The sequence below is a fragment of the Glossina fuscipes genome, unplaced genomic scaffold, assembly GCF_014805625.2.
Source record: "Glossina fuscipes isolate IAEA_lab_2018 unplaced genomic scaffold, Yale_Gfus_2 121, whole genome shotgun sequence".
Lineage (NCBI taxonomy): Eukaryota > Metazoa > Arthropoda > Insecta > Diptera > Glossinidae > Glossina > Glossina fuscipes.
Window position 1 is genome coordinate 8,458,847 of NW_023998464.1, and position 12,367 is coordinate 8,471,213.

The window sequence follows — 12,367 nt, forward strand, 5'->3', positions numbered from 1 at the left end:
TACTGCTCCAACGCATCGAAACTGTAAGAATTCTACTACTAGATCATCGATACACAATAACGCTCATTAAAAGATTAGAGGTTCATCCCTCCATACACTACAAAAAAATCATTACAAACTGATTTTTTAGCGCCGGGTCTCAGATTGCAAAGATCACGCAGGAAACGTTAGCAGCATTGAACTCAGCCACATTGTCTTTACCAAGCGTTTCTCCTTTAGACTGATCCGTTCGAACAGTTGATAGCTAGCCTCTGCTGGGCGCTGCCCAAAGAATGGATACTTACGTACAATGCTTCATAAGACCCATTATTCTTTTTTGCTTGAAATTTACTTTACATCGGAAGGAGGAGAAAAAGTGTGTTGAAACAAATTAAATGAAATATCTCTCGCCACTCTCTCTAGATAAGCATATTCATGGGTTAGAATTGACAAAAAATTGGAACAAACTCCAAAAATATTGAGGCTTCTCAATTTTGATGCAACTATTTATAAAGCCGTTGTAAAAATCAAATCCCAATAAAATTTAAATTGACTTCTTGACATGTTCGATATTAAAAACAGAATTAGATGGTTTTTTTTCAAGACTCAACGTTGTCTTAATCGATAAAGTATGAAATTTGTCCAAAAATAAACCTTTTTTTTTTAATTATATCTCAAAAAAAATAAGAGAAAACTTTGAATGATTGCCATTATAGAAATAAAACAATCGGAATAATTTCAATACCATGCATAGTTTTAGAAACGTCACGCACAGCGACTTACCGAGACGTCTTTCAAAGTCGCCCACTTTAAAAGAATCATTCATTTGGCTATGAAATGATGTTGACAAAAGTTTCGATGACATTTTTCGTAAACAAATTTTATTTTTGTTTAATTTATTTATGTTTTTGTCTACTTTCTTTTTTTTTTGTTTTTGCTTTTATTTCTTCTTTGGTTTTATGCAAATTTTATTTCCTGCTAGAAAAAATCATGTACACTTTAACACTTGCTTTTGGTTTGCTAAGCACGAATATTTACGCGCCGATTTATTTGTTAACGATTCGATAAGCGAAACATAAATGGATTTGTGGTCCGCTTTGAATTAAAATAAACAGAAAACTTAAGTAAACACTACGGCACAAAGGAAAATGGTAAGTAGTGTGCTCTAAAGAGCATTACTCGAAGATGAAAAAGAAATTGAATGAGTGCAGCGCATATTGAAAGAATGAAAAAAATAAGGGAAAGTCAGCCACACCAAAAAGGCAAGGACTACGTAATAAATAAATAATAATAATTTAATTCTGAAATGTTTATAATCGAGGTAAGTATGTTTGCGCTGTTGCTGCCGTAACCTCAAATTAAAAAATTTTTTTTTTTTTGGCAAATCCAACTAAAAGTGAGAGGAGAGGAGAAAAAATCGGATCACAAAATAGAGTTGTGTATAAAATACATCATGATCTCCCACCGTACAAATTCCAAAAAATAAGTAAGAAAACTTTATTTAGCTTGGGTCGTATATGTGATAACTTGCAACTCAAAAAAATTTGTATAAAATCAGAAAGTTGCTTAAGTGTCGCACAGTTGGGAAAACCCATTACTAGTTTTTAGCTTCAAAAGCTGTAAATACTAGGATTTATAAATTCTGTAGATTTCCAGACGTACAGCCTAGCGAGCTTTGACATTTATTTATCATCTCAAAGAACGCCTTAAGTATTCAAAACCACAAGATTTTGTGGGAAAAAAGGATTTTTTATGCGGATTAAGAAGTCGATTTTTCAAGTGAAGTCATGGCAAATTGAGCTTGCTATAGCTCAGCTTTTGATCATTCGATGCGTAATCGACTTGAGATTTAAAATAGCCTGAATAAGCAGCTATAGATATCTGTTCATTTTGAAGGCCGGTTGCGCACACCGAGAGAAATGTTAGGCGAATCGGTACATATGCATTTCAAAACCTATTGAAAATGACTGGCTAATTATGACATGGCTTCATTGAAGCCAACACTTTGCAATTTTTTCTTATTCCTTTGAAAATGTTACGTAAGTAAGATGATTGGGAGGTTTGTTTGATATTTGTTTTAAATATTTTGAAAATGTAAGGGGATTTTTTCTAAAATTGACTTTTAATTTAAGAGGCGAAGAGGCGAATTGAGTTTAAGGTTTCCGCTTGAATAGCTGCAAATTTGGGTACCCCAATAAGAGATAGCGTACGAAAAGATCCAATTAAAAAAACTAGTTTTTCATGCGGTCTACGATGTCTGCTTCTCTGTTAAATTTGCATTTCTATGACATGCTCAAAGAAGTGAGAAATCTCTTTCGTTTTAAGTCGAGTCTCGAGCATTCTTCCATCAAAGACAGGGAAATCATTCATATAGTCATATATTCATATATTCATATATTTACCAACGTCATGTTTAAACATGTTTGTAAGCGGACGTAAAATTAGAATTTTTACTTTTCTTTTTAAAGTTTGGTCACATTTTTTGAAGAAGCGAACGATATAGTTGAGTTAGCACGCCATAAAAAAATAATTCGAAATTGAAATTATTGTGGGTTGTTGTTGCTGCTATTTGCTGTAGATTTCGGCTTAGTAATGCTATGCATGCATACACGCGTATATATGTGTGTATGCCGTTTTTACAATTATGATTTTTTTACGTTTTTGCAATTACGATTTAATATAATTTTGACTGTTTGATAAAATTGTGCGATCGAAAGGCGTGAAAACAAATTGAAAAAAGGAAAAAATAATTTTTTAAGAAAAAACATTAAATATTCGCCTAATGTTTGCCAAAAAACGGTCACTTGTAACTTATGGCCCGTTTTCTAAGAGCGAGACGGATAAATCGCATTTAATATAATGCACACACACGTACAATAAATATGCAACACCTGTATCGACGTTGGACTGTGTGCGTTTCCGCTTGTTTCTGGTTAGCAAATATGTATGTAAATAAAAAAGCCTCCAATGCCAATAACAGACACATACCCATCGAGCCACTAACGGTAAACCTACGTTTTCCTATTTACATCATCTATGAATACTTTCATATCGATAGCCCACGCGGAAGGTTAGCAGTATTTTTTATTAGTTATTAAAATCAATGGTAAAACGATATTACATTTTTTTTGGGTGTAAGTTTCTTTAATTATTATAAAAACCTATTGGCTCTTTTGTATCGTTTATAGCGCAAGGTTTTATTAAAAAACGTTAGTCGCGGAAATCAGCCTCAATGGAGTAACACATTTCTTCAGTAATTATATCGCATTTTTTTTGGTAATTTCAAAGGATCAGTACCGATGAAAGCAATGAAAGAAAGTTTTTTCTAGCCATTTGAAGGAAAGATTAATCCTAACAGAAAAGTTCTCCAAACTTTTGCAGTGCTAAGCAATACACATGAGGTTTTTATGCAAGTTTGATGTCTTAAACGAAGCATTTTAACATTTTGCCATTTACCCGAAAGATTGGCTTTAACTGCAGGAAGATAAAGAGAAAATTTAGTATTTTGTCGAAAGCCGGAGAAAATAACCCTCCGAAAGTGATAATTTAATGCAAAATGTGCAATAATGGAAATGCACAAAAGAACCTACGCATAAGACTAAGCAACTCGTCTTAAAATTTCAAAATAGTTCCATAAACTTCATAATCTGCCAAGGTCAGGCTCTTAAGATTAACGAAAAAGAAAAATGATAATTGCAATTGTCTGTCGTTCTGTTAAGTGAAGTGAAGGCGCGTTGAGCCCCAAATCCAAAAGAGGGTATGAAGACTTCATTAATGATTGAGTTAAAGAGCTTAAAACAAAAATCAATTCGGCACTTATGGTTACGGCCATGTCTTCTCATTTATAAAACATGATAAGAGCTTAGAGTGTTGGTGATTAGACACAACTTCAAAGAGAAGTTTCTTGTTCTTTTACTAAAATCTATAAACAGGTAACGAACAAATAGAAGACAATGCTCTTCGAATAGCCTTAGAATCATAATTCTTCTTTAGAACATGAATTGAAAATAAAGTGTTATACAATCTTCTTAATTAGTTATACCTTGGGACATTCGTTATGCACCTGCTTTTAATTTTAAACAAGTCATTTTTCTGCATACTTGGATGACTTATACTCTTATATAGATATCATAAGAATCCCCTTCTTCCATCTCTTTATTGATAGAAGTAAACATCATCTAATCTGACATATGGGCCGGGGAGACCTTTAAAACGCTGTAGAAAAAAAATGAAATTAAGAAAACCTTGAGAATGGATTTGCTCTTCAGACTCAACTCAACTCTCTTTCTCACAAATTAATAAATTGTTATGCTCCAAAGATGGGTACAAACGATAATTTTATCGCACGCTACAACATATGCTCTCTGACCACGAACGCAAACATTGAAAACGCCAGATGTCCTATGAAATATACAAGGGTGTTATTCCAAAGCGAGCTAAGCACTTGTTCGCCCATTTATTGACTTTTATTAGATATTCTTAAATTCGTAAAAGTTAATGTTAAAAACTTCGTTTAACGTCTTACAGCGGACACAAATCGCTGGTAATCTGTTATCTATCATCTGAGGAATTAAACTCAAATCCGGAAATTAATTACTTGTTTAACATATGCTTATGATGCCTCCCGCATTATACGACATGAAGTTTTTCGATGACAGAGAGATATGGTCAGCCTCATCGTCTCAGATATCCCATTAATATTTTAGAGATCATTGACTTAACTACAAAAAAGCAACTCTTCAATTAAGCTTTAATTGATAAAAGTGGTTATCAAGTGGTTAAGTGGTCGGATTAAAAATGCCTTTATTACAATACACAAAAAGAGATGAAGAATTAATTGACCACAACAACAACAACAATAGCTGCGACAAGCGCACCAACTTGTAAAATTCAGACTCAATTGTTAGACATGAAATGCATATAAAGTGCAACTCAACCAGTGGCTGGCAGTTGATGTCATTTCTGTAACCACTGGTCATTGCGTGCGATTCCTTCGTTTCATTGTAACACATGAGGAATTTATGATTGACAAGGCAGCGAGTATACACCAGTTACGAAGTGGCATAAAAGAAAAACAAAATCCAAACTAAATCAACATTTGTTGATTTTCATTTCACTACAATTCGAGTGCCTATATATGATGTACGATTTAATTGTATATGTATCTGTTTTTATGTTTATGTTTTTGTAATTTTTCACATCGTTAACCGTTAGTTGCTGTTGTGTGCACATTAATCCCGACAATTGTGTGGTGTGAAGTAGCAGGCAGTGCTGACGCAAAGGCGAGGGAGCTGACTCTGATGATGTCTACGATTAATTGTACGAAATCAATTTTTCGTCTTAAAAAAGCGAAATCGCGCTTTTCCCTTTTACTCTTTTATTTATTTTTCTCGTCTTTGGTTTTTTATTACAATGAAATTTTCACTTCGCTTTAGATTTTGATCAAATCATATTTTCATAGCAGAAAAGCATTTAGCTTTTAATTGTCACGTTTGGGCTTTAATTTTTCTTTGATGCATACTTTTTAACTTGTGTAGATATTGCCCGTTACCGTTCGTTTATTTTTTATACGTATAGTAAATCGTTGAATGAAATCTTATAGACAACTAATTGAACAGATGCTGATGTTGCAACAGTAAAGCGCCAAGACATTTAGACTAACAATCATTGGCAAATTTCTCACTCGATGTAACAGAACTCAACTCAGTTGCAGATAAGAAGAAAAACGCTCAACTGCAATAAAAGCGCTACAATCAGTATTCTTGTTATTGAACCCGGCCAGAGATGAGAGTTGGAAAGAACTGTTTTTTGATTATCTAAAAATATAAAATACTCCTTGCACTCGATAATGTTTCTTAAAAACTCTAGAGACCGAACAAAACGTAATGTTATATAATTGTGGATACTGCCGTTATTTATACTAAGCCGTTATTAGATGATCGCTAAAGTTTATGCTTCAGCGTCTAAATCGCTCTGAGATTTCATCACCGACATGATATATAAGTTTATTCAATAAATTCTTGGAAATATGAAATGCCAACGACTAGCCTATCGAAGTTACGACATACAAATAACGACAAAATCTGAATCGATGCAAAGACATTAGCAACAGTACCAACATGTCCTCAGAATTCTGATCCTAAACAAGCCAAGCAAAAACGAGCAAAGGATGAATGGAAGAATCTGGAGCAAGTAAACTCTTGCGCGAATATTGCATTCCAAGCAAACCCATACATTTTACTTATCGTTTCTAATTTTGGATTCCCGAATAGAGGGAAATATCTTTAGATCAGAATCTTAAATTAGGAAGTATAACCTATTCAGTGCAGAAACTTGTGATAAAAATGTTTTGCAATTAAAGTTTTTTGTTACATTTTCGTTCTCTCATTGGTTGTGTAAAATACTTAGCCATTGCGGACGAAGCATGGCCACCTGTATTCTTGATCAGTGCCTTTGAATAATGTCAACTGGACGATAGAACCGATGACGGAAAGAAAAATAAGCTGATATAAAAGGCAAAAGGACATTAAACATAAGCGCACTGACAAATATACCTAGAAAGACTGAGAGAAAGAGGCAAGCATTCAGATCGATGAAAAAGCGTTGTGGAAAAGTGCTTTAGAATCTTTCATTAGCAGGAATACATATTTAAGTCGTGCGACGGAAGTATGTGCAGCGCCATCACCAAAAAAATTGAAATTAAGCAACAATTTTTTTGAACGCATGTGCAACATCACCAGTTATTCCCCTATGACAACTCGAAAAATGCATTGCAATTGCAGCACAGGTAATACTATCATTTTAATATACGCGTCTACGACGATTCATCTATTACGATTTTGAAAGAGTATGACGCCGAATGGAATCATTTATGAAATAATCTGCCAACTTTCGACGATATGTGGATCTACTATCAACCATCATAGATATAAAGATCAGTTTTCGCACACCGTATTTCAGGTTATCCATTGTCTGATGACGTAATAACACAAATTAGTGTCTTTTTTGACTTAAAAAAGCCAGCAACAAACTCGAGCAGTCAGATCTGTTTGAAATCTGCCTATGATCTCCTGGTTAACTTTTTATATCTTTCATGGAGAGCATGTTCAACAAACTAAAACGCATTTCTAAAAAGGATGTGTGTAAAGTGAAAAACATTTAACCTTGACCTGGATTGCTTTGTTAACGAGTCACGAAGGTCTTCCAAAAACAAAAAATTCAGTCAAATAAAGTCAATTGAGCAAAGCAGAATACAAAAAAGGACGAATGCCGTCTTCTTCCGTTCTTCCGCCTTGTTTCTTCTCTATTCTGAGCATATTTGTGTCGTCCAACGGTGCCCACAAGATGTTCCGAAGAAGCACCGGCACTTACGGGACATTTGTCAATAACATAAAATTAATTTAATGAATGTATTGCGTTAGATGCACTCTTCAATATATTTGAAACGGAAAAGCAGTCTGTTAAAACGCTAAATTGGTCACGTAAAGTCAAGCGATTTGAGTGCTCATCTATAGTTTACTCAAACTCAATAATACTCTAAGCATTTTTGTGAGTAGAGAATATAATAATATATCAAGATAATATATCAGCTGGTTTAACATATGCTTGTATGGTTATGTGCTTTATTGAAATGAAGAATTTTGTAGTCTACGGAGGCGATCGTGAAGGGATTGTTACGCTCGCACTCTTACACATATAAACTTAAATTTGACACAATTTACGAATCTGGTGAATGCGCGAACGAAAAAAACATCTGCTTGTGCTTCGTTAATCTTTTAGTACTGATAGAATGCTGGAAATGTTCTGTTCGAGATGTAAGGGTAGCATTTCATAAAAAAGTGTGTCATTTTAAGGAAAGTAAGCTCAGTGCATAGTTTTATTTGCAACATATTTGAGTGTTTATTGGATGCAAAAAGTGAGACGTTGCAATTTCGTTGTGTATTGAAGGCCATCTAAGTGCAGCCTCTAATATCCGACCTAAACTGCACACAAATTTTTTTTTTTTTGTTCTCTCAATTCGCATTGCCCGATGCTTTTATTGAAAAGTTATGATGAATCATTTGACTTTGACTAAATTTAGAATGAAAACAACAACTACTAAACTAGTGACAACATTTGTTTATAGACGCAAAATGCAAACGTACATTAAGCTTTGGCAAAGAAAACAAAAAAAAAAAAAGGAATTAATGCCTACAATTTTTCACTTAAAGCTAACGCAAATTAATGTAAAAGTACCACTCGAACATAATTGATAATATCGATCGAATATAATTGATAAAGTAAACGCAATGTATATATAGTACATTCGTCTCATTAGCTTACAGTATGTGAAATTTTGTGTATTTACTTAAGGACAACTTGAGATTTGCGGACGCAATTTTCGTGAACATTATTTAAGAATATTGTGAAAAAGATGAAATTTTCGAAATTTAAACAATCATCTGCGGTTTCAAACATCGGTTTTGTCGGTTTTACAAACTCATGTAAAAGAGCGTACGAAATTTTAAGCTCGTAGCCGAGATTTCAATAAACGGGCCAAAGGACAGTCATATGCAAATCCGTTCAAGTGTTCATGCGAATGCACGTTATTCTTAATGGGATCGCTGGCGAATATTTTTTGCATTACTCGCATTAGCATACCTACAGTATATTTCCGGTATAAAAAATATTATACTTCAGATAGATTTTCTATAATTTTGTATATATTTCCTTGCGATCATTGCCTGAATCCGCATGCGTATATGCACCCAATCGCTTTGGGTTGTTGATGCTCTTATTGCAACCTGTATCGAGATAAAAATTGTATATTTGAAAATGTGCTCTTAATTTAAATCAATTTTAATCTGAGTGCAAACATGCCCACAATTAAAATATAATGTATAAAAGTTAATGTTCTTATTTAGCATTTAACTATAAGAAGCTTTTAAACCTACGAGAAACGTTCTACATACACTTATTAAGCTCATTTAAAAGTTCAGTTAAAGGATGGTGAGCTGGACGCATCTAATATTTATCTCTTACATTGCTTTAATAAAATGGTCTGGTGCAGTTACCTTCAATGCAAGCGTAACTTTCTACTTGTTCGGAGATTTTTCGTATCACAAGAAAAAATATACCCATCCCACGCTTAACAAAAAGTAAAGTTAGTCCTTTTTACCCTCGTTTTGGACGTTAAACAAGATTAACATCTAATAATGATATATAAAAATAAGATTTTAATTGATTTCATCTTAACTTTTTGACCTAAATAAGACTGAATATGCTGTTACAGTCACTATAACTTTTGAGAATAAACCTTCTTTTACGCATTTACGTAATGTAACTCGAATCTTTGAAGTGTTTTGATAGTCAATGTGTGAGTGATTCCTGTCGACATCGTGGAGCGCTCTATCCACATTCCACGTTATGTCTGACAATGCCTTTAAAATAACCTATCATCCTGTTGCAAAATTATGTCTTATACTTACTTACTTACTTGTTTATCAGCTGCAAAGCGAACATAAGCGAAAAGTACTTTTCATGGACTTTAAAATTTTTCATGGTGTCTCTAACGTTAAATATCCGTAAAGATATTGACATATGGCTGTGATACAACACATGTGTGGGTGTCTTCAATGTAAAAAGTTTTGCTCATGACAAATAGAACAAAAAAGTAATGAGGGTGAATGAAAATGAAAAGAAAATTTTTCCAATTAATCAAATAATATATGTTTATCCAAAGTCAAGTCAATATATATCAGCTTTTGCTGTTCCACACAAAAGTACTGTTGATTATCATATTAGATGGATATATATATAAACATATCCACATATCGATGACAGATTAATTCTCTTCCTTATCATTTTCAACTTTGCTTGTTTACTTGTATTATTGAATGAGAATGACGTCATCATTTATAGTATTTCTTTCGTTGTCTGGCAAACATTAGCTCAATAAGCGCGTACATTTGAGTAAATGCTTTCTGCTTTCTGCTTACATAAAAATTTCAATATCAACCAGTTTTAAACCGGCTTTAATTAAAATGAAAAAATTAAGTAATACTACGTGCTCAACATCCTACGTCAGTAGAAATAAGAATTTTCATGAGCTAATACTAATATTTGAGAACTATGTAAAATAGATTTTTAAATAACATAAACGAAAAAAAACTTCGAATTTTCCTTCAATTTCAAAACGATTTTAATTTTTCTTAACAGATTTCTCAAAATTATGAACGAAACTATAGTGATGATGTTTAGATATAGTTGGCGTAACAGTTGGCTGGCATTGGTTGATTGCACGTTTAACTTCTTAAAGATTAAACCTGTTCAACACTTCAAGTTTACGTAAATACCCTGAAAATGTCTATTAGTCAATGTTATGTTCAATCGCTGAAATCATCGCATACAACTGTCGGAATCTTTTCGACCAACTAAATTGGAAAGTATTTGGGAAACTAAATTTTGTTAATAAAATTTTGAAAATGATTTCTCAAATATATTCCTTTACAGCTTTTCAACCACTGTGTCCTGTTTTCCAAGTACTGAAAATACTATATACATCGAGAAATCAATTTTCCTTTCCATGTTAAAGGTGTAAACAAACTTTGTATATATGTTGTCAATCACACTTTCTGAGAGGACAGACAGTTGAATATAAGAAAAGCACTTTCACTTTAAACTAGATTGTATTCAATTGTATTGTATTCTCTCAACTGTATTCTCACCGCCCAGTTCTGATTTATTCAAAGCACAACTAAGTTACTCATAATCAAGCTATAATTGCAAAAATTGCAAAATTTAATTCCACTTAATGCAGTACCAATTTCAACCCAGCTTAAAAATTTGTTTTTTATATAACAGTAATTTATAAAAGAGCCACATAACAGCAAACACGTGCATACTCTCTGTATTAACATTTTCCTAGCTACTTTCATAAGAATTATGAAGAAGAAGTATGATTTCAGTTACATGTATATATTAGCCACATGTCTATTCATATCATTATGAATTTCTTTGCAACCTTCTTTCACTTTTGATGTACATTTATCAAATATTGCTGCCAGTTGCAGACATGCTCGCTTTTTCAATTTAGCAGCATTGCCACCAAATGCAGACACGCTCTTTCAATTTAACAGAATTGCTACCAATACTAATATTTAATAAAAGTAATATTTCATGTAATATTTATTTATTTTAAATTATTTTGTTTTCGTTCTCTTGGAACTTTAATAAACAAAATTATTATCATCCGTGGCGAATTTCTACACATATTTTTTTTATTTTATAGGTTAATTATTATTGCATTCGAGTGCTATGTTATATTCTACGGCATTGCAATTAGCAGAGAATTTAGCTACGCCTTTGCCTTTTTAACAGAGAACATTGCTACAGCTTTGCTTTTTAACAGAGAACTTTTCTACTGCTTTGCGTTTTTAACAGAGAACTTTTCTACTGCTTTGCCACTTTAACAGTGTTTGTTACAACTGCTTTGCCACTTTAGTAGAGTTGTTGGGCCTTAGTATAAATGCGTATATATTTTTATGACATGATTTAAAAAAGGAAAGATTGCAATGTAAGCTGTTAGCGAATGGATGGGATTTTATAGTAGTTTGTTGTTTGTTTGTTTTATTGAGTATTATAAGTTTGTGTATTAGTGATATATATGCACAATGTATTTTATAGTAGTTTGTTGTTTGTTTGTTTTATTGAGTATTATAAGTTTGTGTATTAGTGATATATATGCACAATGTATTATTTTTGTATGTGCAGAGTTTTTATATCGAATGAAAATGCTCCGCCTTATGTGCATATAAGATTTTGGTTGTAGCAATAGCTAAACAAGTGGCTAAATAAGCTTTTTAATTTTTTTTTTGTCTTTTTACATTGTTTTAATTTAGCACATATAAATGCCGTCGGCTTTGAAATTGAACAGATTATTCCACTACTGCTTTGCCTTTTTAACAGAGAATTTCTCTACTTTTTTTTTAATTTGATAATAAAAATTATGGCGATCTACTTTTAGGCTAACTTGTAAAATTAAATAAGTTTAGTTCGCGTATTTTCCAAAACACTACATACATCTAGAGGAGATGATAGAAGAGCAAAAGCGACCAAGGAAAAAGAATCGGAAACAATCAGGAAACCATTAAAAAGAATAACAATTCTTTTTATATATATTTTTATATATATTAATAAAGCTATTTTAAATATATAATAAATAAAAACTATTTTTGATAAATTGTTACATGAACAATTTATGTTTTTATAGTTAACTTACAAACTTGTCGGAAAATATTACATTTTTTATTTATTAACAAAAGTTTGCTCTAATTGATGATAAACGACAGAAAAAGTTGTTACATATATTCTTGTTTAACTTGTGGAATCTGGGCGGTTTATTTACCGT

General features: G+C 32.5%; 1 protein-coding gene across 6 annotated transcripts in view; it reads right to left on the bottom strand.

The window, feature by feature from the left end:
• LOC119640651 (paxillin) overlaps positions 1–12,367 on the bottom strand; it is a 76,180-nt gene that overhangs the window by 31,083 nt on the left and 32,730 nt on the right. Inside the window, exons 1-2 of one of the 6 annotated variants that reach the window (XM_038038842.1) lie at positions 5,188–5,446; positions 763–1,074 (exon numbers count right to left, since the gene is read on the bottom strand). The exons of the other annotated variants lie outside the window; for them this stretch is intronic. Coding sequence (XP_037894770.1) covers positions 763–844 — 82 coding nt within the window. The 5' untranslated portion in view covers positions 845–1,074; positions 5,188–5,446. Of the gene's footprint in view, positions 1–762; positions 1,075–5,187; positions 5,447–12,367 lie in introns of those variants that run through there. 6 annotated transcript variants of the gene reach the window in all.